Source organism: Lasioglossum baleicum, chromosome 16 (assembly GCF_051020765.1).
Source record: "Lasioglossum baleicum chromosome 16, iyLasBale1, whole genome shotgun sequence".
NCBI lineage: Eukaryota > Metazoa > Arthropoda > Insecta > Hymenoptera > Halictidae > Lasioglossum > Lasioglossum baleicum.
Genome location: NC_134944.1, coordinates 11,732,241 through 11,757,259, shown reverse-complemented (window position 1 = coordinate 11,757,259; position 25,019 = coordinate 11,732,241). Strand labels below are relative to the sequence as shown.

General features: G+C 39.1%; 3 protein-coding genes across 6 annotated transcripts; 1 reads left to right on the top strand and 2 right to left on the bottom strand.

The window, feature by feature from the left end:
• Nucleotides 1-244: 244 nt before the first annotated feature.
• On the bottom strand, nucleotides 245-14,455 carry LOC143216824 (proton-coupled amino acid transporter-like protein pathetic). 2 transcript variants are annotated; one of them, XM_076440299.1, is made up of 8 exons: nucleotides 14,315-14,455; nucleotides 7,040-7,108; nucleotides 6,264-6,356; nucleotides 4,972-5,329; nucleotides 2,395-2,670; nucleotides 1,716-1,894; nucleotides 1,398-1,567; nucleotides 245-1,025 (listed from the first exon to the last, which is right to left on the bottom strand). In XM_076440299.1, the coding sequence occupies exons 2-8, from the start codon at nucleotides 7,099-7,101 to the stop codon at nucleotides 781-783; spliced, it is 1,383 nt and encodes a 460-aa protein (XP_076296414.1). In that variant the 5' UTR covers nucleotides 7,102-7,108; nucleotides 14,315-14,455; the 3' UTR covers nucleotides 245-780. The 2 variants fall into 2 exon arrangements, with proteins under 2 accessions (XP_076296414.1, XP_076296415.1); XM_076440300.1 differs by lacking the exon at nucleotides 14,315-14,455 and adding an exon at nucleotides 9,423-9,795.
• Nucleotides 14,456-18,624: 4,169 nt separating this feature from the next.
• Nucleotides 18,625-20,898, bottom strand: LOC143216827 (E3 ubiquitin-protein ligase TM129). Its single transcript, XM_076440304.1, has 6 exons — nucleotides 20,574-20,898; nucleotides 20,226-20,490; nucleotides 19,765-19,954; nucleotides 19,448-19,642; nucleotides 19,226-19,371; nucleotides 18,625-18,949 (listed from the first exon to the last, which is right to left on the bottom strand). The coding sequence occupies exons 1-6, from the start codon at nucleotides 20,773-20,775 to the stop codon at nucleotides 18,823-18,825; spliced, it is 1,125 nt and encodes a 374-aa protein (XP_076296419.1). The 5' UTR covers nucleotides 20,776-20,898; the 3' UTR covers nucleotides 18,625-18,822.
• Nucleotides 20,899-21,359: 461 nt separating this feature from the next.
• On the top strand, nucleotides 21,360-25,019 carry Smu1 (Smu1 spliceosomal factor). Of its 3 annotated transcripts, XM_076440281.1 has the most exons (9): nucleotides 21,360-21,471; nucleotides 21,548-21,585; nucleotides 21,659-21,725; nucleotides 21,811-21,954; nucleotides 22,151-22,265; nucleotides 22,476-23,118; nucleotides 23,679-23,780; nucleotides 23,947-24,283; nucleotides 24,743-25,019. In XM_076440281.1, exons 2-9 carry the CDS (start codon nucleotides 21,560-21,562, stop codon nucleotides 24,839-24,841), a joined length of 1,533 nt encoding a protein of 510 aa, XP_076296396.1. In that variant the 5' UTR covers nucleotides 21,360-21,471; nucleotides 21,548-21,559; the 3' UTR covers nucleotides 24,842-25,019. The 3 variants fall into 3 exon arrangements, with proteins under 3 accessions (XP_076296396.1, XP_076296395.1, XP_076296394.1); XM_076440280.1 differs by having other exon boundaries at nucleotides 21,369-21,585; XM_076440279.1 differs by lacking the exons at nucleotides 21,360-21,471; nucleotides 24,743-25,019 and adding an exon at nucleotides 24,429-24,698.

Genomic DNA, 25,019 nt, shown 5'->3' with positions numbered 1-25,019 from the left:
CTGCCTGTATACGATGAACGATTTTCACAGTTACGGTGGAGGAGATCGTTTTCACAGATACGGTGGAGATGTTTCTCACAGTTACGATGGGAATACAATTTTTACAATTGCGGTGGGCATACCATTTCTACAGTTACGACGGAAATCTGTTTCACAGTTATGGTGGAGATATTCTCCACAGTAACGGTGGGAATACAATCTTCCTAGTTACGGTGGGGATACAATTTTCATCGTTACGTTGGAGATTTTGTGTCACAGTTACGGCAGAGATAGTTACGGTCTAAAAATTTGTCACAGGTACGGTGCAGAACTTGTTCACAGTCACAGTAGAGGTCTCTCTCTCTCTCTCTCTCTCTCTCTCTCTCACACGCACACGCACACACACACGATTGCAGAGACGCGTATCTTTTCCTTGATAAAACTATGCAGCTACGCGTCTCTCTCTCTCATCCTCATATATTTTACATTTATATCTTACAATAACGTGTTAGGTGTGAGATCGGTGAACGAACACTTCTCACTGAGCAAACACACTTTTCGTCGTACACAAAAATAATTTAATTCCGTTGGACTGTGCGCGATCCGGCTTGCTATAAAATCACGTAAAAATGCCTAAGTGGACAGCGAGAATAAATACGAAATGCACAATGCAAGACTTCCGAAGTGAATGCTATCGACGTCGATTGTAAAGCGCGTAATGTCACGTTCGCTGGCCGACAGTTACGGAATCGTTTAACGAATTCTGGTCTCGCCGAGTCTTTCGAAGGCACGTCGCGGCCCTCACTCGCGATAAAGCTTGATTATGTCCACTATGGAGATCCACGAGCCGAATACTAACGCGAACAGCGAGAACACCAGCAGCATGGTGTTTTTCCAGAGCCTCCATTTGTACGGGCCCAGGTGGCCCTCCCAGCAAGAAATCGTCTCGACCACCGCCGGAATGCTGATGCCGAGCACCGAGAAAAATATCGCACCGACCAGCGAGATGAACGGCTCCAGTTTCGGCACAAGCAGCGCCACCACCACTGTGAACGACAACGAATTACAATTTTTATTAAATGAATCTCAAGATTGTATTACACTTTCCGGATTTTTAAACAATTGAATTCGCAACGAAAAATTCTGAAATAATTCACCGTCGTGTATACTATTAGGTAGAATGTTCGTGAATTTTTTCATAATTTTTTGTTGAGCAGAACAGAAGAAATAGAGCATAGTGTAACCCAGATGATGAGGATAGGGAGCCTATCACAATGTTATGTTTCCGGATTTTTAAAAAATGTATTTTGCAACCAAAAATTCTGTAATAATTCACTGTCGCGTGTGTCACTCGGTAGAATGTCCATGAATTTTTTCGCAATTTTCCGTTGAATCAGAACTGAAGAAATAATACTTGCCTGTGAACATAACCACGAACGCCCTCAACAGCGTTTCGCACAAGCCCTGGTATTTGTGACTGCATTTGTCCTTTATCGCAGCCCACATGATCTCCATTGGAACGAAGTACTGGAGACCGTAGGTGAACAGAACAGCCACAGCGATCAGTATTTTCACGGCTTGACCCAAACTGAAAAACGTAAGTGTGTAAAATATAATGTAAAATCTAATATATACTCCTCAAAATTTTTGACGCAGTTATGATCACGTAAAGTGATCCCTTAATTCTTTTGAGGATTGTATAATATAATATATAACCATTATATGATGTAACTTACATTTCACCAATTGGTATACTAAGCGTGATGCTTGCCTTCACGTCCTCGCCGTACGCTAAATAACCGAATATACCTAATACAGCATAGAGGGCCACCACTATCGACATGGTTATATTCAGGACGCTCGGGCATCCGAGAAAGTGTTCAGGATTCCGCATGCTGTTCTCCACAGGCATCACCTGCGCGCAAAATTCATTTCATTACATAATTCTATAATTGGATTATAATTGGATAATATCTCTCAATCAGTAGGAGTTCAACTCAATAAGTAATTGTGTATTTAAATATAATTAAAGAAAGAGTAGCCTCGTTTGTCATAAACATTTAACTGTTCTTAAACTATTAGTGTTCGGTTTAGAGGACTACAAATTTTGAACTGTTTTTCAAACGATCCTGTAGATTTTGACGATAGAATGCCGAAAATCATAGTTTCATTGTTAGGAATCCACTGGTTCGAAAGTTATGCATTTTTAAAGTTCACCGATTTTCACTGTTTCTTACTGGCAAAGCCGCGTCGTACTTTAAACGCGCGTAACTTTCGAACCGCTGGATTCCTAGCATTGAAACTTGGATTTTCGGCATTCTCTCGCCAAAATCTACGGGATTACCCAACAAAATGGAAGAAATTTGTGGTCCTCTAAACCGAACATTAACCAGAAATATAAAAGAGGGTACTTACAACACCGATACCTTCAATCGCAAATATCACTGTTGCGAAAAACGTCGGTAGCTGCGCGGCCGATGCGATCAGTTTCACGTTCGACGAAAATTGGATGTCCCTGAAAATGTAGTACAGAGTGATCGCAAAGCCTGCCATCATGCAAATATTGGCAACCATGGAAATCGGCACCATGTATTTCAGACTTCGTATCTGGCCCAACAGCAACACCGCTGGTATTAACGCTAGAATGTAGTAGCGGGATGATATTTCCATGCCGCTGTTATAATTCGCTACCTGAAACAAATTTAGTAATAAATAATAATTAACAAAATATCTTAGCAAAGTTTCAGTTCGATCCGTTAAGCACTAAAATACAATTAAATACTCATACAATCGTTTTTCTCGAATATCTTCGAAACTATTTGCCGCATCGAAAAATGTGTTAGACAAAACCTGTAGATCTTGGCAGGCTGCATCTTTCATGCTGTATTACTTTTTTTCGTAAAACAAACGGTTTTCGAGAAAATTGAGGAAAATGTCAGCGATGTGTCGCTTACCTCGCTCGGCCTGCTAACCGACACGTCACTGACATTTTTATTAATTTTCTCGGAAACTGTTCGTTCCACGCAAAAAAGCAATATGACATAAAAGACATAGCCTGTCCAGATCTACAGGTTTTGTCTAACATGTTTTTCAACTGGGTAAATAGTTTAGAAGATATTCGAGAAGAACAGCAGCGCAAATAATGTAGGTGTTCGAATTCAAATGCACACCCTGTATATACGTATAGAAGAACACAATGACACTGAAACCCATACGGAAATCAGAAATATACATGTACGAATACGATGTGCAACGTAAATTGTTCAACTTGATCACCTTGATTATCTCCAACATTCTTGAATCGTTTACGATTCGTTTTTGCTTTATTATATCCGGGAATACGCGATTCTCAAACGAGCAACTATCGCCTCCGATTTGTCATCGCCTTGAAATCAACGTTTTTTCACTTTTGCTGATCGCTTATCGGGCGAAACGATAAATTTCGAACGAGCGAAAAAAGAAATACCTTTTCAATCACAGAAAATCAGAGGTAAAATATCTTTTTTTCTCAGCACACGTGACCATGAATTGTTCTTCTTCAGTCACATTGGTTTAACTAACATTCTTTTTAGTGCGATTATTTTAACATCCGGTTGTACACAAATGAAGAGGATTATGTAATTTTTGTCGTGATGCGGTCAAGCATTTTTAATTTATTCTTGGGAACCCCGTATAAAATTGATGGCCGATGAGTCATTCGATAGGACGTCAAGAGGAAACATACTGTGCAAAATTTCAACCCTGTATCTCTATCGGGAGGGTAGCTATGGGATAAAATCGAAAAATCAGTTTTTCCCCTCTTTTCACTAGTTAACGATGTTTAGAAATTCGGAGAAAAATCTGAGACATGTCCAGCACCCAAATATATGTATATACTCCGCAATTTGTTTCAGATTTTTAAATTAAGAATCCTGCCTGTGAAAAATCAAAAACCTCTAACAAACAGATTTCCTTAAAAATCTGAAAAAATTCACGAACAAAAATAATAACAATATATTGGTCCTGTAAAAATACATATAAATGTGGTCGCTCTAGAATTTCTATGTGAAATCTGCAATTCTTTGATTTTTTCGAGGTTTTGGATTTGTTATAAGCAGGATTTTCAATTTATAAATCTAAAACTGATTGCAGAGTATGTATTTAGGTGGTGGACACGAGTATTAGGGTTAAAATTTTGCACAAACTTTGATTCCATCAATTAATTAGTTTTAGCGTGACGTCAATCTGATAAAATTGATAAAATTATCAAAAAAGGATGGGGCACTTGTGAGATTAAAATCTGACAAGTATCATCGCGTCGTTAGAATCATTAATTTGAGTAATTTTTTTTCTTCATCACATCGTTATATGTGTCTTCGACTTCCTTCCATGAATTGCATGACTCGTTTTCAAAAGATTAATATATTAACAGATAGATCGCCAATGTAAGTAATTGATCGCCAATGTGATCGATTGATCCCATGACGTCTGATAAAAATTACGAAAAAATTCATGGACATTCTACCTAGTGGCAAACACCACAGTGAATTATTTCAGAATTTTTGGTTGCAAAATCGATTTTTGAAAAATCTGGAACCATAAAATTGCCAATGTTCCGGTACTCCGAAGACTTTCGGATTTTTTTAAAAATCGAAATGGCAACCAAAAATTCTGAAATAATTCAGTGTTATGTGTGCTATTAGGTACAATGTTCGTGAATTTTTTCGTAATTTTTTGTTGATCAAAACAGAAGAAATAAATAACAATTGATTAAACCGCACCCTGTAACTACCCCCGTGGTACATGTACCGACTTGAAACTCGTCTGACATTGCCCGTTTTAATCGTCTCACCGTGTACAGTGAAACGTGCACAAGTTCGTCATTGCCGAGGACAAGTTGAGCGACTGATTTCGTCCGTCGAATCGAAGGTTGAGTTGGCGCGAGGCGAAACACGTCGGAGAGAATACGCTGGAGGAGAACAAAGAGGATCGGATGAAGCAAGGAGATCGTACCTGCTCGATCGAGGACGCGATGAAGACCACGTAAACGCATGCACCACCTACGTAAGTAGCACACAATGCGGTTTTTACAAACATTCGACTGATGTTCGCCAAAGGTCGGACTGGTTTCGGTCCATAACGGAATGCGGCTTCAGCTGTCTCTGCGTACGTCATCTGCGGTGTTTTCGTCCTCTTGCAGAGCACGTGGGAAGAGCGAACCAGAATGTGGACACAATGAGCGCATATGAACCCAATTATTATCGTACCGATGCCACCGAACAACAATCCGCCGTTTCGAATCGCGTTCGGCATCGCTAAAATTCCAGTCCCCAGCGAGGATTTCAGCAAATGCGCCAGCGCCCCGACATCCCTGTAATATTTAACACAGGGTACAGCTACGGCATCAAGAGAAAACATACGGTGCAAATTTTCAACCCTCTATCTCTATCGGAAGGGTAGAATCGAATCAGGTAATAAAATCGAAAGATCTGAGACAATCTGTCCAGCACAAAAATAAAAAATTCACGTTCATGGAAAGTCTCGAACACTAATTTAACTTTATAATTATTTCTGTGAAACGTTCAACGTTTATCAGTGACTAATAGACTTGTAGATTAAATGGAACCCAACAATTTTCAGGTAATCTTAGTTCCTCGCGGAAAAAACATCGAAAACGACGGTTTTTATTTTTTTTTTTTACGACGTACTCGACCATAAAATCTGAAAAAATTCGTGAACAATACTGATAAGAATATATCGGTCCTGTAATAATATAAACGTGGTCGCTCTGGAACTTCCACATGAAATCAGCATTTTTTCGATTTGTTCGAGGTTTTTGAAATCCAGTTTTCGGCCGGTTTTCCTCACTGAAAGACAATTGATAATTCTGAAAAAACTCTGACACATTCCGGATACCGAGCCACATATTAGGAATTTTTTTCAGATTTTTCCGTTGCAAACTCAGCTCGTGAAAAATAAAAAACCCGAGAAAATCTGCATTTTCTCGATTTGTATGAGGTTTCTGATTTTTCACAAGCAGGATTTTCAATTTAAAAATCTGAAAAGAATTTCAGAGTGTGTATTTGGGTGCTGGACATGTCTCAGATTTTTCTCCGAATCTCTAAACATCGTTAACTAGTGAAAAGAGTCGAAAAACTGATCTTTCGATTTTACCCCGTAACTGCCCTTCCGATGGAGAAAGCGGGTTGAAATTTTGCACAGTATGTTTTGTCTTGATGCCGTATCGAATGGCCGAGGCCCTACCGAGACAGTTCAATTGAAAAAGCGAGAAAATGACAACTTACGAATTGGCATCCTTCTTATCGCGATGCTCGAAAGGATTGTACAATTCATCTTTCTCGTTGAATGTACCAATCTCAACAGACGCTATCTTCGTACTGAAAACAAAAGAAACATTACATTCATATGTAACATACATATTAGTAATATATGTGTATGTAACATATGTCCAGTTGCGTGGGACACCCTGTATATTTAAACGTGTTGAAAAGTGTGAGAGCCGTCTCCTTCATATGTGCCAATTAATTATCACATTACCAGTGCCAATCAGCACGTCCATCAAAGTTAAACCGACAGATTCTCCAACGAATGATGATAGAAAGAAAACTGATGGCCTGCCCGATAATGGTACAGTGGCGTCGAAATTTTATCAGGCTCGATCGATCATGTCTGATAAAAGGAACAATGATTTGCCCTGGATGAGTGGAGGACTAGGATCGTAAATCACTTGACTTGAATTTTCTTCGGAAACAATATTGTATCATTCGTTCGGATAAGCGACATTCCACTGAATTGTCAATCGAACGAGCAAATATGCTCGGCGTTGTATCTCGTTTTGCCTCGTTTCGATCAGATAAATATCGCAAATTTTTCAAACAGTTCTGTCATTGACAGAAAAAATAATGGATAATTTAGTACGAATTTAATTTGTTTAATTTGTATTTGTAATTTAATTTGTACCACGGATAAAATAACGTTTCGATCCATTAGAGTTTTTTAAAATTTGGCTAGAAAAATTGCGAATTGCATAATCGTAGTTTAACAATGACAATGGAAATACCTGCTGCTGAATTCCTGCATCGGATTGTCCATGGCTGCTTGCTCCTTCTTCCCCTTGCCCATGGTGAACCTGGAAGCAAAGTATAGGTTTTCTTGAATATCTTCGAAACTATTTAACGCGTCGAAAAATATGTCCAACAAAATCTATAGGTCTGGACAGGCTGCGTCTTTTGTGTCCTGTCACTTTTTCCAGTAAAACGCACGGTTTTCGTGAAAATTGAAGAAAACGTCAGGTGTCGTTTCAAGGTGACTCTGAAGAGTGCGCTATACATATGTAACCGCGAATCGCGTTCATGGCGTTGGCCGTTGTACGTTGTTTAGCTTCGGCTATCGTTCAAATGTAATTATCAGAAACGAAAAAAGAAATCTCTCGGAATCAGACGACAATTAACGACCGTTTAATTTATAGAATTGTTATCGCTACGAGTTTCTTTATCGCCAATCAATCGTACAAAATACAAGGGGGCAATCGTTCCCCGCAAATACGATACTCTTATCGATATAGGTGAGCTGTCAGGCGAAGATTATTTTTATAGTATATGTATTTTATAGTATTACATATACATACATATACAGGGTGGTCCACGCAACTTGCACACCTATAGTAACTTCCAAAGTATGCGTTGCACGAAAAAGTTTTGTATACAGAAGTTGCATGGTCTGAAGGGGTACATTATGTAGTGTATTTATCTTTTTTACAGACGGACGCGTAAAGGACATATGAAGGTCAACTTCATTTTTTTAAATGGAATGAGGTATTTTTTAATACATCAATCGATTCAGCTGAACATTCGTTATAAAAAAGTACTATTCGTTATATATTATACTATTCGTTATATATATTATTTCGTTATTGTATAAAAGTTCTATAATTCAGTGAACTTTTAGCTTCGATAACTTCCTAACGAATAAGTTTAGGGCATAAGTGTGTTAGTGCTTTTATGTAGAGCACAACAAACTGCATCGATTGGTGCAGTCAAAAATCTAGGTTTCCATTTTTTTTAAAAAGTGCAGTTGCATTTTTCTGATGCACCGATGCACAAAAGTGCATAAAATTAGTTGCGCAGTATGCACCGTCTGATGCTATTCAACTTTTTCTTATAACATTTTCCTCTATTCCCGACCGTTTAGGAGGTACAACCTGTATATATTTTATAATATTTTATAGTACTTCTTTTTTATCACATGACGCCGCAGAAGGATAGAACGATGAGTAGCCGATTTCGCGAATGACTGATAAGGAGATCAGATTCGGATAACCATGTTTGGAAACAAAGCCTTAATTCGTCGCGTTTCTTTTTCTCGTCTCGTTTGTCCTCTTTACGGATAAGTTAAGTATAGTACTTACTATACTATATCGGAGTGTTTATCGCTGGAAATTTTCCACCGATACGCAAATTGTCTTATCGAGTAGATTACCGTAATTCGTGGACATTGACAGGTATTCATTTGAATTGATCCCCTACGGAGCGCGACGATCAAACGATAAACACATGCGGACACGAATTATTTGCGAAGTGCCCTTGAGCCGAATTATATACGCACAATGCGACATTCAGAGAAAACATACTGTGCAAAATTTCAACCCTGTATCTCGATCGGGAGCGTAGTTATGGGGTACAATCGAGAAATCAGTTTCTCCCCTGTTTTCCCTAGTTAACGATGTTTAGAAATTCGGAGGAAAATCTGAGACGTGTCCAGCACCCGAATACACACTCTGAAATTCTTTTCAGATTTTTAAATTGAAAATCCTGCTCGTGAAAAATCCAAAAACCTCGAACAAATCGAGAAAATGCAGATTTTCTCGGGTTTTTTATTTTTCACGAGCTGAGTTTGCAACGGAAAAATCTGAAAAAAATTCCTAATATTTGGCTCGGTATTCGGAATGTGTCAGAGTTTTTTCAGAATTATCAATTGTCTTTCAGTGAGGAAAATGGGCCGAAAACTGGTTTCCAAAAACCTCGAACAAATCGAAAAAATGCCGATTTCACATGGAAGTTCTAGAGCGACCACATTTATATTTTTATAGAACCAATATATTGTCGTTATTATTGCTCGTGAATTTTTTCAGATTTTTAAATTGAAAATCCTGCTTGTGAAAAATCAAAAACCTCAAGAAAATCTGTTTGTTAGACGTTTTTGATTTTTCACAGGCAGGATTTTCAATTGAAAAATGTGAAACAAATCGCAGAGTATGTATTTGGGTGCTAGACACGTCTCAGATTTTTCTCCGAATTTCTAAACATCTCGTTAACAAGGGAAAACGGGGGAAAACTGATTTTTCGATTTGATGCCGACACACGGTGAAATATATGTATTATACGCGCGTACTTAACAACCAATTATAATTAACAAAAACAATCGACGCACAAATACACACTCACGTGTTATAACGTGTTATTCAACACCTGCTCGGATTCTAACTGTGGATATTATTTTTTCACGTTTTAAACGTCGCTGAGCCTAATTGCCATAATATGCTATTGTATGCAAACAGCCGAGTGTGAGTAATGCTCATAATGCAAAATGTCCTTGGTTTTACTTCTATGTAAATATTCAAATGGCACATATGGAACTTCTAATGTTAAATTAGCGTTGTTTCTAAATTTTCGTTCCATCAATACGAATCCATTTTGTTTGTCTTTTGATATTTTTTAATATGCAGACGTCCAATTTTGAATAATAATATACAATATATAATATATAGGTGTGTGTGTGTGTGTGTGTGTAATATAAATTTATTTACAAAAAAAAAATTATTTTTAATTTTATTCTTCTATATATATGTAGAATAATTTATAGATTGGTATCCGATATAGGTAAATCTTCGATCTAAGAAAACCATCGGATCCGTGCATTTACATAGATCGTGATGTGACTCAGTCCTCAGTTACTGAAAAAGTGACAATTTATTGTACAGCGTTATCTTCGGCAAGCGTCGAGAACTAATCCAATATAATTGCAAATGTTGTGGGGAATTACCAGAAGCGGTAAACGCTGATCCAGGAATAAGCGTTTCCGAAGATACGACAGAAAGATATCGCGAACGGTGGCGAATGGTCTTAGCCTTTAAGCCAGAGCTGGGGAATATGGTATTTTAAATAGTAAGTAATAAATAATCATATTCATTTGAAAGTATGTGCAGAACTTTGAAAATAAAATATTAAATTGTATTTGAAATATTTGTGTTCCGGGGCAAATAATGCTCACGCTCTGAAGCACATTGACGTCAAGACGTTCGACCAACCGACATAATTAATGTATCGCAATGAACGCATTGTAGTTCTCGTATATTCTCATGTACGAACATGGAATAATATTTGCATAATTCTTCCGTTCGGTTAAACTTAAAAAACTGTGGATCTGTGTCAACATCGAGCCTGTGTATTGTTGAACGTTTACCATCGGTTGACAAATTGGTATATCGATTATTGTCGTCTTCTTTTGGCGAAAATTGATGTTTTGTTTAATGTTTTTCAAAGACTTGAACATTAAAAAATGATTCATTACATGCAAATTAAATCGTTTATCTCGAATATCTCCTAAATTATTGACTGTGTCGAAAAATATGTTAGAAGAAACCTGTAGATCTTGACAGGCTGCGTCTTTTATGTGGTGTTACTTTTTTTCGTAAAACGAACGGTTTTCGAAAAAATTGAGAAAATCATCAGACCGATATACGTCGCGAGTCGGCCGTGCGAGTTCGCTGACAGGTCCCTGATATTTTCCTGAATTTTCTCGGAAACCGTTTGTTCTTCGATGAAAAGTAATACGACATAAAAGACGCAGCCTATGCAGATCTACAGATTTTGTTTGACATGTTTGTCGAGGCGGTGAATAGTTTCGAAGATATTTAAGAAAAACTGCCGGGCGAGTTAGCTGACAGACCCCTGACATTTTCCTCAATTTTCTCGAAAAGCGTTTGTCCTACGACTAAAAGTAATACCTCATAAAAGACGCAGTCCGCGAAGATCTACAAGTTTCGTCGAACATATTTTTCGATGTGGCAAACAGTTTCAGAGATATTCGAGGAAAATGATTTTCCCGGGATATTTTACAACTTCCTAGCCGCCGGCCGCGGATTCTGCGAATTTCCCGAGAGATCGTTTCGTTTGACGAACGTGATCTGGCTATCGGTCGGATGCGTTGAGCAATCGAGTACTGAGAGAATCGGCGGAATGTGCTTGCGGTGCACACAACTACGGTGTTGCAGCTGGGACATATCCTTGAGTGCTTGGAACGTACTTACACTCCCGTTCATAAATCTTAGGACACACACACCTCTGGTTTTTAGCAAAACTCTGCTGTTTCGTATAGATTATGAACCTTTAATTATATTAACTACACAATATAGATACAATGATATTAATCTAAAACACACGTCGAAAATATGTAAAAACTATTTGGATCATCTTCGATGTAACAATTCATTAAAAATTCGGAGAAAAATCTGAGACGTGTCCAGTGCCCGAATACATACTCTGCAATCAGTCTCAGATTTTTAAATTGAAAATCCTGCTTGTAAAAAAATCAAAAACCTCAGGGAAATCTGTATTCTTTCGATTTGTCCGAGGTTTTTCATTTTTCACCAGCGGGATTTTCAATTTAAAAATCCTTTTCAGAATTCAAAACGAATATCATCACTGTCCCAAGACTTATGAGCGGGAATGTACGTGTACCTACACAATGGATGTAGGACTTTCTAATGTCAGGAAGGAGAAAGGACATACGATGTGGCTAGTAAATATTCCCACGTGAGCTACGAACGGTATAAAGTCACGAGCAATCACCGCACCGGTTGCAAAAAAATTGATCCTGTGACTCAGGTGCAGGTATCGGGGGATCTACGGATACGAATTATCACGTCGGGATCTAGGATCACCGCGTCGGCACGATCTGTCGTGGCCGGGTCCTGGAAATTCGCGGGGTGGTCGTGATACGTGAAATGTCACACAACAGTTTGTTTTCTCTTGCCGGGTATCGTTGTGTAATGTTCCAGTACTCTATTCTTGTCTGCAGTCACGATCTATGTCACTTTTTAATGCTCGTAAAATAGTTTTTCTCGAATATCTTCTAAATTATTCACCGCGTCGAAAAACATGTTAAACAAAACCTGTAGGTCTGGACAGTCTGCGTCTTTTATGTTCTATTACTTTCTTCCGTAGAACAAACGGTTTTCGAGAAAATTGATGAAAATGTCAGGAGCCTGTCAGCTAACTCGCTCGGCAGTTTTTCTTCAAAACCTGTAGATCTTGGCAGGCTGCGTCTTTTATGTTCTATTACTTTTTTCCGTAGAACAAACGGTTTTCGAGAAAATTGAGGAAAATTGGAAATCTGCAAAAATTCGATAAAAATGCATATTTCGTATTGAAATTCTGGAGATACTAGTTTTATAAAAATCCAGTGATGAGATATTGAGATAAAATAAATAAAAATCAATTTTCCGATGTTCTGTTCTGATAGTTTTCTCATTTTTCCGCAGAAGATTAGGTACTTGATTGCAAGCGATGTAATACTTAACGCCAGAAAATGTTCGAGTTATGATAAGATAATGCGAATCGAAAAATTCAACAATGTTGCACAGATTAATTAGAAAAGTAGCGCTTACGTTATCTAACAATAAGAAACGAGGAAGCAGAAAAATGAAGAATAAAGGTCTGTAGAATTAATGATAGCAGCGCATCAACCGGCAAATAAGATATAAACAGAACATCAAGTGTTTGACGAAGACCAATTTCCTCGTGTACAAGCACGATTAAAACGATAAATTACTCGGAAGCGTGTATACATATGGTGAGCGCCGAATAGATAGTTAACTACTATTTATAATTCTCACGATAGAATCGCTTTATAGTAAAATCGAAAAATCAGTTTTTCCACTTTTTTCCCTAGTTAACGATGTTTAGAAATTCGGAGAAAAATCTGAGACGTGTCCAGCACCCGAATACACACTCTGAAATTCTTTTCAGATTTTTAAATTGAAAATCCTGCTCGTGAAAAATCCAAAAACCTCATACAAATCGAGAAAATGCAGATTTTCTCGGGTTTTTTATTTTTCACGAGCTGAGTTTGCAACGGAAAAATCTGAAAAAAATTCCTAATATTTGGCTCGGTATCCGGAATGTGTCAGAGTTTTTTCAGAATTATCAATTGTTATTCAATGGGGAAAACCGGCCGAAAACTGGTTTCCAAAAACTTCGAACAAATCGAAAAAATGCCGATTTCACGTGGATGTTCTAGAGTGACCACATTTATATATTTACAGTATCGATATATTGTTATTATTATTGTTCGTGAATTTTTTCAGATTTTTAAAATCAAAATCCTGCTTGTGAAAAATCAAAAATCTCAAACAAATCGACAGAATACAGATGTCCTTGAGGTTTTTGATTTTTCACTGGCAGGATTTTCAAATTAAAAATCTGAAAAATTCGTCGCGAAAATATTTATGTACATATGTATACAAAATGCGACACGGTCAATTGGATTCCTACTATGTATGCGGGAGCGGCGGCTAGTTATCTGTTTGGCGCGTTCGTTATCAAAACAAATATCGCGCGAACCGATACTTGTCGCGAGGCATCTGTCTTCAATACGAAGAGCGTTCTGATCGGTGCACTTTAACTTTCGACGAACACGGGGGGGGGGCACAGTGAACATGAGATACAATCATGAAACCGATCTCAATTTGGCTGTGCGTCGAAAGTCTGGAGCGGTTGCGTAACACGGTAGGTAGATGAACCGGTTGGTTGCATCTCGGAAACGGTTTCACGCAATCGCATTAACTATATAAAATTGTGATAGGATCCCCAAAAAATTCATGAACATTATACCTAGTGGCACGCATAACAATGAATTATTTCAGAATTTTTGGTTGCAAGACCAATTTTTTAAAAATCCGGAAAAACAGAATTGTGATAGGATCCCCAACCTCACTATCTGTGTTACACTATAATTTATATCTTCATTTCTGATCGACAATAAATTACAAAAAAATTCATGAACGTTCTACCTAATAGTACGCATAACAGTGAATTATTTCAGAATTTTTGGTCGCAACGTCGACGTTTAAAAAATCCGGAAGCTTACAAACGTGATAGGATCTCCAACCTCACTATCTGGATTAGAATCATGTTCTATTTCTCGAGTTCCGCTCAGAAAAAAATTACGAAAAAATTCACCAACCAAGTACCAAGTACCACGCACAACAGTGTATTATTTCAAAATTTTCGGGACAAAATGAAATCTCAAAAAAAAGAAAATGTCGAACACTCACGTGACAGCCAACTATTCCCAGTAGATCAGGTACACGTGTTGCCGATTCGGACGTCCGTAGTGTATTGAACGGGATCTCGTGTTCCCCGACGCGTCTTAGCTCGTCCACGTGAATGAATTCTCTCCGCGTAACCTTCTATTTACATCCTCAACTGATCCTTCGCGGGTTCTCCCCGGTGCGTCACCGAATCCCTTTCGAATCACTCTCAACCTCTCGTTCTCCTTCTTTTTATCTCTTTCCGGTGTCTAACTGCGTGCCCGAAGCGATAACAATTTATCAGCAGGTCTCTCCCCAACCGAACGATCTATAGAATCGATCAGATACCGGACAAATCCCGGGCACAATTGAGTTGCACAACGATGTCAAAGTCCGCACAATCCTACAACAATTCCTTCTCAGACCTATTCTACCATCTGAACCGCTTCTATGGCCACAGTTCTGTGGTTGCAATGAAGAACGTCGCGTGTCACAATTTCAAAAAACTTCAGTTTATACATTAACTCAGCTCTATCGTACAGGATCGATGTATTTACCAGAAAAAAGTCGTGAAAACAAGTTCGAAAGGCTGAAAAATAAGTTAGAATTTAACTGATGTCCTATTGATGTCCGAAACATCAAAACGGCAATGTCTCGAAAGTGAGAGTGTGTGACATGCGGCGTTCTTCCTGATAGCCGCGGAGATAATCGCGATGTACCTGTGATCTACGCGCAGAGCGATCTGTAACGTGCGAGTCTCCGCGCAAGACTGGAGTACACGTTTCGACAAAGACGACGGACAGGTGACGGAGCGCGTTTTGGTGATGTATTCGCGTCCTTCGGGCCGCGTACTTTCTCTCCGCAAGCGTTCCTCGCGATTCGAATGGTTCCAGTCCTTTGTGGCGGCCGTTCTTTTTCTATTCATCTGATTCCTAGTCCAAGGAGGTCCTAGCGAAGACTGTTGCGCGGTGTGGGGGACCGTCTTGAACCCGTGATCGCGTTCTTCTTTTGTTAGAACGATTGGAGGTTGCTGGCGAAGACTGTGGCGCGGAGTCGGGGTCCGTCCTGATCGCGTTCCTTTTTTATTAGAATGATTGGAGGTTGCTGGCGAAGGTTGGAGGTTGCCAGCGAAGATTGTTGTGCGGTTTGGTGTCCTTCCTAAACCATCGATGGCGTTCCTCTTTCGTTAGAATGATCGGAGGTTGCTAGCGAAGACTGTGGCGCGGTGTGGGGATCCCTCCTGAACCCACAATGGCATCCTTCTACTACTGGAGTGACAGCTGGCTTCAGCGAAGACTGCAGCGCGTTCCTTTTTTATTAGAATGATTGCTAGCTTCAGAAGACCGTGGCGCGGTGTGGGGGTCCGTCCTGATCGCGTTCTTCTTGTATTAAAATGATTGGAGCTTGCTAGCTCCCGAGGAGGTTGCTAGCGAAGACTGTTGCGCGGTGTGGAGGTCCGTCCTGAACTCTTTCTATTAAAACGATTGCTAGCTCCCAAGGAGTTTAACAGTGAAGACTGTGGCGCGTTGTGGAGGTCCCTCCTGAACCCGTGATCGCGTCCTTTTTCTATTGAAATGATTGCTAGTCCAATTAGGTCCTAGCAAAGATTACGCCGCGTTGTGGGGGTCCGTCCTGAACCCACAATGGCATTCTTGGTTTGTTAGAATTAATAGACTTTCATTATAAGACTGTAGCGCATCGTGGTAGTCCTTTCTGAACCCACGCTGGTGTTTCTCTTTTGTTAAAATGATTGGAGATTGCTAGCGAAGACTGTGTCGCGAAGGAAATTCCGCGCGGAACAACGGTGACAGACGTCGGGCCCGATCAGGCCCGACCAGCCTGGTTTTTTCGGCACTGCGCAGGTATATGTATGTACGTATGTGTATATGTGTCTCGCTAGAAGAGCAACGTAACGCGACGCACGGAGTAGGTGGGGGTTTAGGCCGCCCCTCTAATAGGGACGCGGTTAATATCGCGTCTCTTCGAGGACGCTCCCGCGTCCGACTCGTCCTCAGCATCGCGGCGACCGCGCGAATACAGACCGACGCAACCGATGCGGGTCTCGTGTCTCATCTCGTGGCTCCCTTCCACCTGCCGTCCGTCCTCTTCACACAGTCGAGTTAGCTTCTCCTCCTTGCAGTGATCCATGGTCCCTCCTTACACTGCTACCCCTCTCCTGAGTCAGGACTTCACTATCTGGGTCAGACTATTTATTCCCACTGTTCTGCTCGACTAAAAATTACGAAAAAATTCATGAACATTGTACGTAATAGCATACACGACTGTGAATTATTTCAGAATTTTTGGTTTCAAAATCGATTTTTTAAAAACTCTGGAATCATAACATTGTGGTAGGATCCCCAGCCTCACTATATCTGGGAATTATGCTCTATATCTTCTGTTGTGCTCGACAAACAATTACGAAAAAATTCATGAACATTCTACGGAATAGCATACACGACTGTGAATTATTTCACAATTTTTGGTCGCCGTGGCGATTTTTAAAAAAATCCGGGAGCATAAAATTATGATGGGATCCCCAACCTCGCTATCTGGAACAGGATGCTCGGCTTGCCCTAAGGCTTACTTAGACAGGCTTAGAGTGTGTTGCGTAAATGGTGCACTCAGTGGATGAATCAGCCGCGCGGACTGGTCTGCTGGCGGCACGCACCTGTCCGGGTGCCCGCGAAACTAGGCTTGCTCTGCCTCTTCGCAGAAGAAGATGATGATCAGTTACGTTAGGCACGCTGAATTTGTTTCGTAAATTGTTTACCCTGAAAAGAAAGAAATAGAAAGGATAAATACCTGTGTGCTGTTTATGTTTATATATTGAAATATATGAATATGTACTATTTAGCTGGTCGTGGCGTGCCTACAGCACGCCCTCGCAACCAGGCCATCCGGCCGGACGGCGTACAACTTTCGATAAAATCCCGCTTATACGCAATTGTCCGAGTTATTTTCTCTATGTTAGCGGCGGCATTGGACTCTTTTGTCCATCAGCCAATGAGTATTTAGCCTGGAACAGCTCCTACATCATCTTTAGCATGGAACAGAACGTACACCATCTTTAGCAGGAAACAGAACCCACTTTATGGATCAGAACAATCAGAACTAGCTTCAACTACTTTCTTGTGTCCGTGCTGCCATCTAGCGGTTCTGTTCGGTAATCGGCGCGCGATATTCAGACCGAATCGTAAAGAAAAGAACATTTTTCGCTTTTTTCTCGAAAACGGTTTATTTTACGAAAAAAGTAATACGACCTAAAAGACGCAGCTTGTCCAGATCTATAGGTTTTGTCTAACACATTTTTCGATGCGGCAAATAGTTTCAAAGATATTTAAGAAAACCTGCCGGGCGAGTTAGCTGACAGGCCCCTGATATTTTCTTCAATTTTTTTGGAAACGGTTTGTTTTACGAAAAAAAGTAATACGACATAAAAGACGCAGCTTGTCCAGATCTATAGGTTTGATCTAACCTATTTTTTAATACAGTCAATAGTTTCGAAGATATCCGAGGAAAACGATTTCACGAGCATTAAATTCATTATTTGTAATGTTTAATCCCTTTTGGGGAGCGGATTATGCGACTGGAAAATTGCGGTGGCCTATGGTAAGTCTCTTCGAAATGATCACCTGTCGGCGTGCTTAATTTCGAAGCTGGTCGTATATCAATCGCCACGCTCAAATGTTCCGTGAAACGACGATATAATCGAGTAAATAAACAATAAAAATCGCTTTGCGAAACGAAGCACTTAAATCCGCATAATCTCTGTTCCGATCCCCGATGTCCACATTTATCTGGAAGCGATGGGCATTATTGGATCTCTTAATCCCTTAATCTGCCGATATTTATCGACGGCGGCGGCTACGCGTCGACCTTTTAATTTTATCTTTGCTGATTGAAATCACAAGTACGCGATCTCGTGTATGACGTTCTGTTTGAGTATGCGATCAAACGTTAGGCGCGACGTGGTTACGTAAACTGTCGTCCGTAACAGTTGCTTCTGCCAGAAATTGCATGATAAGGTCGCACAAGATTTATTGCAATTATATGTATAAACAATTACTGTTTATATGTAACAACAACAACGTAAACCATATGCTATGAACTAGGGCTGTGCGAGTACCCGCAAGTGGTGGAGATACAGATGTCGATAATGTGAATCTCGAGTCACCACGTTTAAATAAATATTTTTTTTCTACCCTTCATAATTTCTTCAAAATTCTGAAAAAATCTATGAAATGCAGGAAGCAAGTCCGACTATTCCCGTATTTTTTTAAACTTTTATAAACAATGTAACGTCGACATCAATGAAAAATACGAACACTGTATACTGTACATGAACTGAATAGACAGAGCCCTTTTTAATATGACGCTGCTATTAATTCTATTACAAGTCACTTTTATATAAAAACCAAGCTTACGTTTCCCAGTACTTTACGAATATATTTATGTGTATATATATATATGTAAATATATATATATATAAATACTATTTATATGTATAATATCACTCCAAAATAGATCACCTAACTCTCTCGAACAGATTGTATCAAACACACGTCCAAGATACAGAATTTCGCTCTGCACAGGGGACAAGTACATTTGGAAGACAACCACGTTTCCGGAGCATTCTCATCCTGCCTCGACGCGAACCTACAACAATATATTTACGATAAAACTATTCGAATCTTTGCAAAAAGACCCACGATTTTTATCGTTATCCTGTGCAAAACAATGCTTCTAGGTTCAAAGATAATCCCCTATTATATAATACGGAGAGTAATCCGTATTACTCTCAAACGAGGTTTTAGCGACTCGAAATTTTGGAGGAATATCTTTCCACCTAAAAGCATCGTTTTGCACACAATACCAATAAAAATTTGTTATCCTGCTGGACCCTTTCAGCCATGAAATAACACGAATATTTACCATTTTGCCATACAATCTATACACCACATGGGCCGACAGTAACACGTCACGCAGTCATCAGAATGGCCACCTACGTCTGTGGTACATTGTTTAAACAATTTCACGTTCGACGCAGCTTGCATACAGCCGATACATTGACCTACTTCCTTAAAAAATACACATGTAAGCCAAAAATCGCCTCAATAACGAAAAACGCGAAAAAATAGACTTTCGGTAACATACATCTGTGAACTCGTAAACCGGATTTTCTTGGACCTGCTCTTTAAAATTGTCGATAAACCGGTCCAGTAAAGTTTTATGGAACTTAATGTTCTGCAGGATCGCGATTGGACGCGAAACTCTGTCCTCCAAGTTCTTGAAGTCCAGCGCGTTTATCCTGACGTCGAAAGGCTCCGCTCCAGTCCTCGTGGGTTTCACCTATAGTCACAAAAAAATTACAGTCATATTTTGGATATCAAGGCGCATTTTAGAGAAATTTTTCCGATTTTTTGTCGAAAACTGTGATCGGTGGGATGCTTTAATAGGATATGAGAATTTACCTGGATATTAATAAATTGCACTTCTCCTCTCGTCACGGGCGACATATTATGCGTGTCGCTTTTGTTGACTATCAGAACTGTGTCGCTTTGATGCGCAACTAGGATTTTGTAAGGCATCACCTTGATTATCCAGTTGTCTGTTGCTATCACACAGGATACGCTGTTCGTGTTTATGATGGTCTTGTCTATCCTGAAAGAAAATTGTGTATAGTTTTATTTTTTTTCTACCATTCATAATTTGCGCACAATTCCACAAAAAATCTATGAAATGCAGGAGGCAGGCGCGAGTAGTTCCGTCTTTTTTCATCTCAAATATCTTCAATAACAATAGAGAAAAAAAATGATAAAGTTCAGGCAATTATCCCTCGTATTATCCTCAAACGAGGGTTTAGTGACTGGAAATTTTGGGGGAATATCTTTCCACCTAAAAGCATTGTTTTGCACACATTACCATGTGTTACCTTCGATATTCCGTGTTGATGTCAGAAGCGATCGTAGACCACGTAGTATTATTATTCTCTACATTATTGTTATTACAATAAGTAACAAGGTTGCGTACTATGGGATGCTTGGACCAGTTGTTGGTAGACCACGTCAGGACTTTGTACAGCGTGTGTAACGGAAGATGTAGAGCGCAGATGATAAATATTAACCAGAAATTATGATAACCTTGTAGAACTCTTACAATATTGATATGCTCGAATAGAATTAATCCGCAAATATAACCTAAAAGGGAAGAACTATTAATATCGATATCGTGTAGGCTAATTATGTAGAATGTAGAAATAATAAAGAAATGTTATATTTACCGAATGGAAGCATAGAGTGTACGAATAACGTGATTACACTTCTTCGTAAATGGTATTGTATGAAGAACTCGTTTTCACGGCCTAACAGGTCCGAGAATATATCTTTTATCGTTAGTCCGGCTGAGATGAATTCTGTCGGAGGATACACGATGCATCCTGATATTAGAATATAGGACAATGTGTAGAAGAAGAAGGTAGACATTTTGTAAAAGGTATATTTGAAAACTTTCAGATACTGTTTAGATTTTAGATAAACACGTTTGACAACTTACATAAACAATATGTATTTGTTCATGTGAATGGTCATACACGTATCTGACTGTAGAGATGGGAGCTCTCGTATAAATTTATTGTTTGTGTTGCGCAGCGCTGTTAGTGGTGCATTTTGTAATGTAATATATTTATTAACATTGGTTTGCGAAGTATTTATATACGTTAATTTCACAAGTCTACTTTAATTTAGAATGTATAATATTTACTAACATTGGATTTCGGAGTAAATTTGAATTCAACTTGACAACGATATTTTAGTTATCGATATTGGAGATATCGGTACGGATAGGATGCTTATCCAATCAATTTCGATATATTCTTTGTTAATCTATAATAAAAAACATTTTTCAAGTTCAATCTTTCATTAATTTTATCGGAAATTCAGTAATATTTGTGAAGTAAAACAATTACAAACTGTCCCGATTCAAACCCCAAAATATCGCTACCGATAACTATCGACAGTAAAAGTAAATTATCGATAGTTTTCGATACTTCTCACTATATCGATAACCATCGATAGTACCTCGATAGTTATCTGCCACAACTCCACACAACTCCACAACACAACTCTATGAACTCTACTCTGTATATTGCTCCGATAATGATGATAATATAAGATACATATGTATTTACAAGAGTTAATATTTGTTTTCTTCATTAAACATCGGTATTCACGTATTTCTTTATGTATTATATTTTAGATATCGTACACGATGTCGATTGAAATCGAGTCTGCCGAGTATGTACCTCTCACATGTATATTAATGCAACGATCTGTTTATCTTCTACTTTATTCTATTATTTATTTCCAGTGTAATTCGGTTAATACAACAATACCTGAAGGAGTCTAATCTCGTGAAAACGTTGCAAACGCTCCAGGTATTCCACTTAAATTAATATCAATTTAATTAATATTCACGTTTCATTAAATTAATACGTTACGTTATATATGTTACGTTTGCAGGAAGAAACCGGCGTGTCGTTGAACACAGTGGACAGCGTAGATGGTTTCGTAGCGGATATAAATAATGGACACTGGGATACGGTGTTGAAAGCGATCCAGTCGTTGAAACTACCAGATAAGAAGCTCATCGACTTGTATGAACAGGTGCGCTAGTACCAAAACATAGCGGATGCATCGCTGTTCTTTCGTCTTACTGCTCCACTATATGCAGTCGCATTTAATTACATTGATTTGATTTCACTATACGTGTATAGCGAAGCTAAGTTACTATTAAATAAGTGCAGTATGTAATGGGAAGGTGCGCAATTCACTACATATACATTTTGTCTCTAATTTGTAGGTTGTTTTAGAATTAATCGAGCTACGAGAACTAGGCGCAGCCAGATCGTTATTGCGTCAAACGGATCCCATGATTATGATGAAACAACAGGAACCTGAACGATACATTCATTTAGGTGAAGTATATTTTCTAATATCAGATTAGTAATCATCAAAAAATTCAAGGTGTTAATATATGATTTCTCCTCTACCCAAATCATTAAGGGAAGAAATAACATTCTATTTATTTTCTATTTCTCGCGATCAATGCAGACAATTTTTATTTTGCATGAAGATCCGCAGTCTTCTCATTACCGTCTCGTATCATGCTATATTTCGTCACACAGAGAACTTGCTCGCTCGCTCCTACTTCGACCCACGCGAAGCATATCCTGACGGAAGCACAAAGGAGAAGCGCAGAGCTTACATAGCAACGGCTCTGGCTGGCGAAGTGTCGGTGGTGCCTTCGAGCAGATTACTTGCGCTGTTAGGACAAGCGTTAAAATGGCAGCAGCACCAGGGTCTGCTTCCTCCGGGCACAACCATCGACTTGTTCAGAGGAAAAGCAGCGGTGCGAGACCAGGAAGACGAAAAGTATCCGACGCAGCTGTCCAAACAGATCAAATTTGGTCAGAAGTCTCACGTAGAGTGCGCAAGATTCTCTCCGGATGGTCAATACTTGGTCACAGGTTCCGTGGATGGGTTTATCGAAGTGTGGAACTTCACAACCGGTAAAATCAGGAAGGATTTGAAGTACCAGGCGCAGGATAATTTTATGATGATGGAACAGGCAGTACTGTCGATGGCTTTTAGCCGGGATAGCGAGATGCTGGCTGGTGGAGGACAGGATGGCAAGATTAAAGTATGGAGGGTGCAGAGCGGACAGTGTTTGAGGAGGTTCGAGAAGGCGCATTCGAAAGGTGTTACTTGTCTTCAGTTTAGCAGAGATAATAGTCAGATACTCTCTGCATCTTTTGATACTACGATAAGGTAGGTGTAGAGATTTGGGCGGAATTGTTTCATAAATTATGATTTGTTTCTTCTGTTCTATTGAAGGAAAAATTACGAGAAAATTCAAGGACATTGTATTTAGCGGCGGGCATAACGATGAATTATTTCAGAATTTTTGGCTGCGAGATCGATTTTTTAAAAAATCCGGAAGCATAAGATTGGGATAGAATACCCGAACCTGACTATTTGGGCTACACTGTGCTCTATTTCTTCTGTTCAGGTCGACAAAAAATTACGAAAAAATTCACGAACGTTCTAACTAGTAGCACACACAATAGTGAATTGTATTTCAGAATTTGGGTTTGAAAAATCGATTTTTTTTTAAATCTATAAATCTTCGGAATACCAGGAAATCGGCAATTTTAAGGTTCCGGATTTTTTAAAAATCGATCTCTCTTGCAAACGAAAAATTCTGAAATAATTCATTATTACGCGCGTCACTAGGTAGAACGTTTATAAATTTTTTCGTAATTCTTCGTTCAGCAGAACCGAAGAAATCACCCTACAACTACGTTAATGCTTTTCTATCGTTGCTACAGAATACACGGTCTGAAATCCGGCAAAACCTTGAAAGAGTTCCGAGGGCACACATCCTTCGTGAACGAAGTGGTCTTCGCTCCGGATGGTCACAGCGTAATAAGGTAATATTTTTCATTTTAATTCTCAACGCTAGATTTACGGGACTAACCGAAACGACGGGTTCTAATATTCTTAATTTCCGATTATTAACATTGTAAAGATGCTTCCCTGAGGAATTATTTACCAAGTTTATTTCTTTGTTTCTTATCACTCCACTTATTTTTCAAGTGCATCTTCCGATGGAACCGTGAAGATTTGGAGCTTGAAAACAACGGAATGCATCGGCACGTACAAATCTCTGGGCGCTGCGGATTTAACAGTGAACAGTATACATCTCCTGCCTCGGAACCCTGAACATTTCGTTGTCTGCAATCGCTCGAACACTGTGGTGATCATGAATATGCAGGGACAGATTGTTAGATCGTTCTCCAGCGGTAAGAGAGAAGGCGGAGACTTCGTCTGCACAGTTGTGAGCCCGCGAGGAGAGTTTATCTACTGCGTTGGCGAAGATCTGGTGCTTTACTGCTTCTCCACGTCGTCGGGGAAGCTCGAAAGAACTCTCAATGTAAGTACCGTCTCTTTGTTCTTGATTTTAATAAATTTTTGTAAGTGTCAAGCAGTGAAACGCTAAGGGGAAAATGTTCTGTCTCTCCGGACTCCGGACGCATAGCGACATGTAAAATAATATATTTCTTCTTTTCTGCTGAAAGGAAACTTACGAAAAAATTCATGGATATTGTAACTAGTGGTATGCATAACAGGGAATTATTTCAGAATTTTTGGTTGCGAAATCGACTTTTAAAAAAATATGGAAGCTTAAGATTGTGATAGGATCCCCAACCTCACTATCTAGGTTACACTAAGCTCTATTTCTCCTGTTCTGTTCAACCAAAAATTTCGAAAAAGGTCATGAACATTCTACCTCATAGCACGCATAACGGTGAATTATTTCAGAATTTTTCGTTGTAAAATCAATTTTTTAAGAAGGTTCTTCGAAGTTATCGTCTCTCTTTTTCTGTCGCAGATACACGAAAAGGACGTAATAGGCTTAACTCACCATCCCCACCAGAATCTGCTGTGTTCGTACAGTGAGGACGGTCTTTTGAAATTATGGAAACCTTAAGCTCGGTTCAAATACACGTACATTCTCCTCTGTACACATGTAACGGTATTTATTTCACATTATATAACTGCTTTCTTACGTTAAACTGTGTTACATACGATATTTATGTGATACGATTTTTCGAATCTAACGTTTCATTAGTTTTTCAGAATTTTATATAAAAATCAGATACAGATAA

Bases quoted from the DNA above. Each gene is read 5' to 3' on its own strand.
- LOC143216827 (XM_076440304.1), bottom strand. From the start codon at position 20,775: ATGTCTACCTTCTTCTTCTACACATTGTCCTATATTCTAATATCAGGA. The intron at 19,955-20,225 runs GTAACACATGGT...ATTTTCTTTCAG, and splicing joins ATCAACACGGAATATCGAAG to GATAGACAAGACCATCATAA. The intron at 19,643-19,764 runs GTAAATTCTCAT...TTGTGACTATAG, and splicing joins TGCAATTTATTAATATCCAG to GTGAAACCCACGAGGACTGG.
- Smu1 (XM_076440281.1), top strand. From the start codon at position 21,560: ATGTCGATTGAAATCGAGTCTGCCGA. The intron at 21,726-21,810 runs GTATTCCACTTA...TTACGTTTGCAG, and splicing joins AAACGTTGCAAACGCTCCAG to GAAGAAACCGGCGTGTCGTT. The intron at 21,955-22,150 runs GTGCGCTAGTAC...TCTAATTTGTAG, and splicing joins TCATCGACTTGTATGAACAG to GTTGTTTTAGAATTAATCGA.
- LOC143216824 (XM_076440299.1), bottom strand. From the start codon at position 7,101: ATGGGCAAGGGGAAGAAGGAGCAAGCAGCCATGGACAATCCGATGCAG. The intron at 6,357-7,039 runs GTATTTCCATTG...TTTTGTTTTCAG, and splicing joins ATGCAGGAATTCAGCAGCAG to TACGAAGATAGCGTCTGTTG. The intron at 1,895-2,394 runs GTAAGTACCCTC...TTTTGCGCGCAG, and splicing joins CGATTGAAGGTATCGGTGTT to GTGATGCCTGTGGAGAACAG.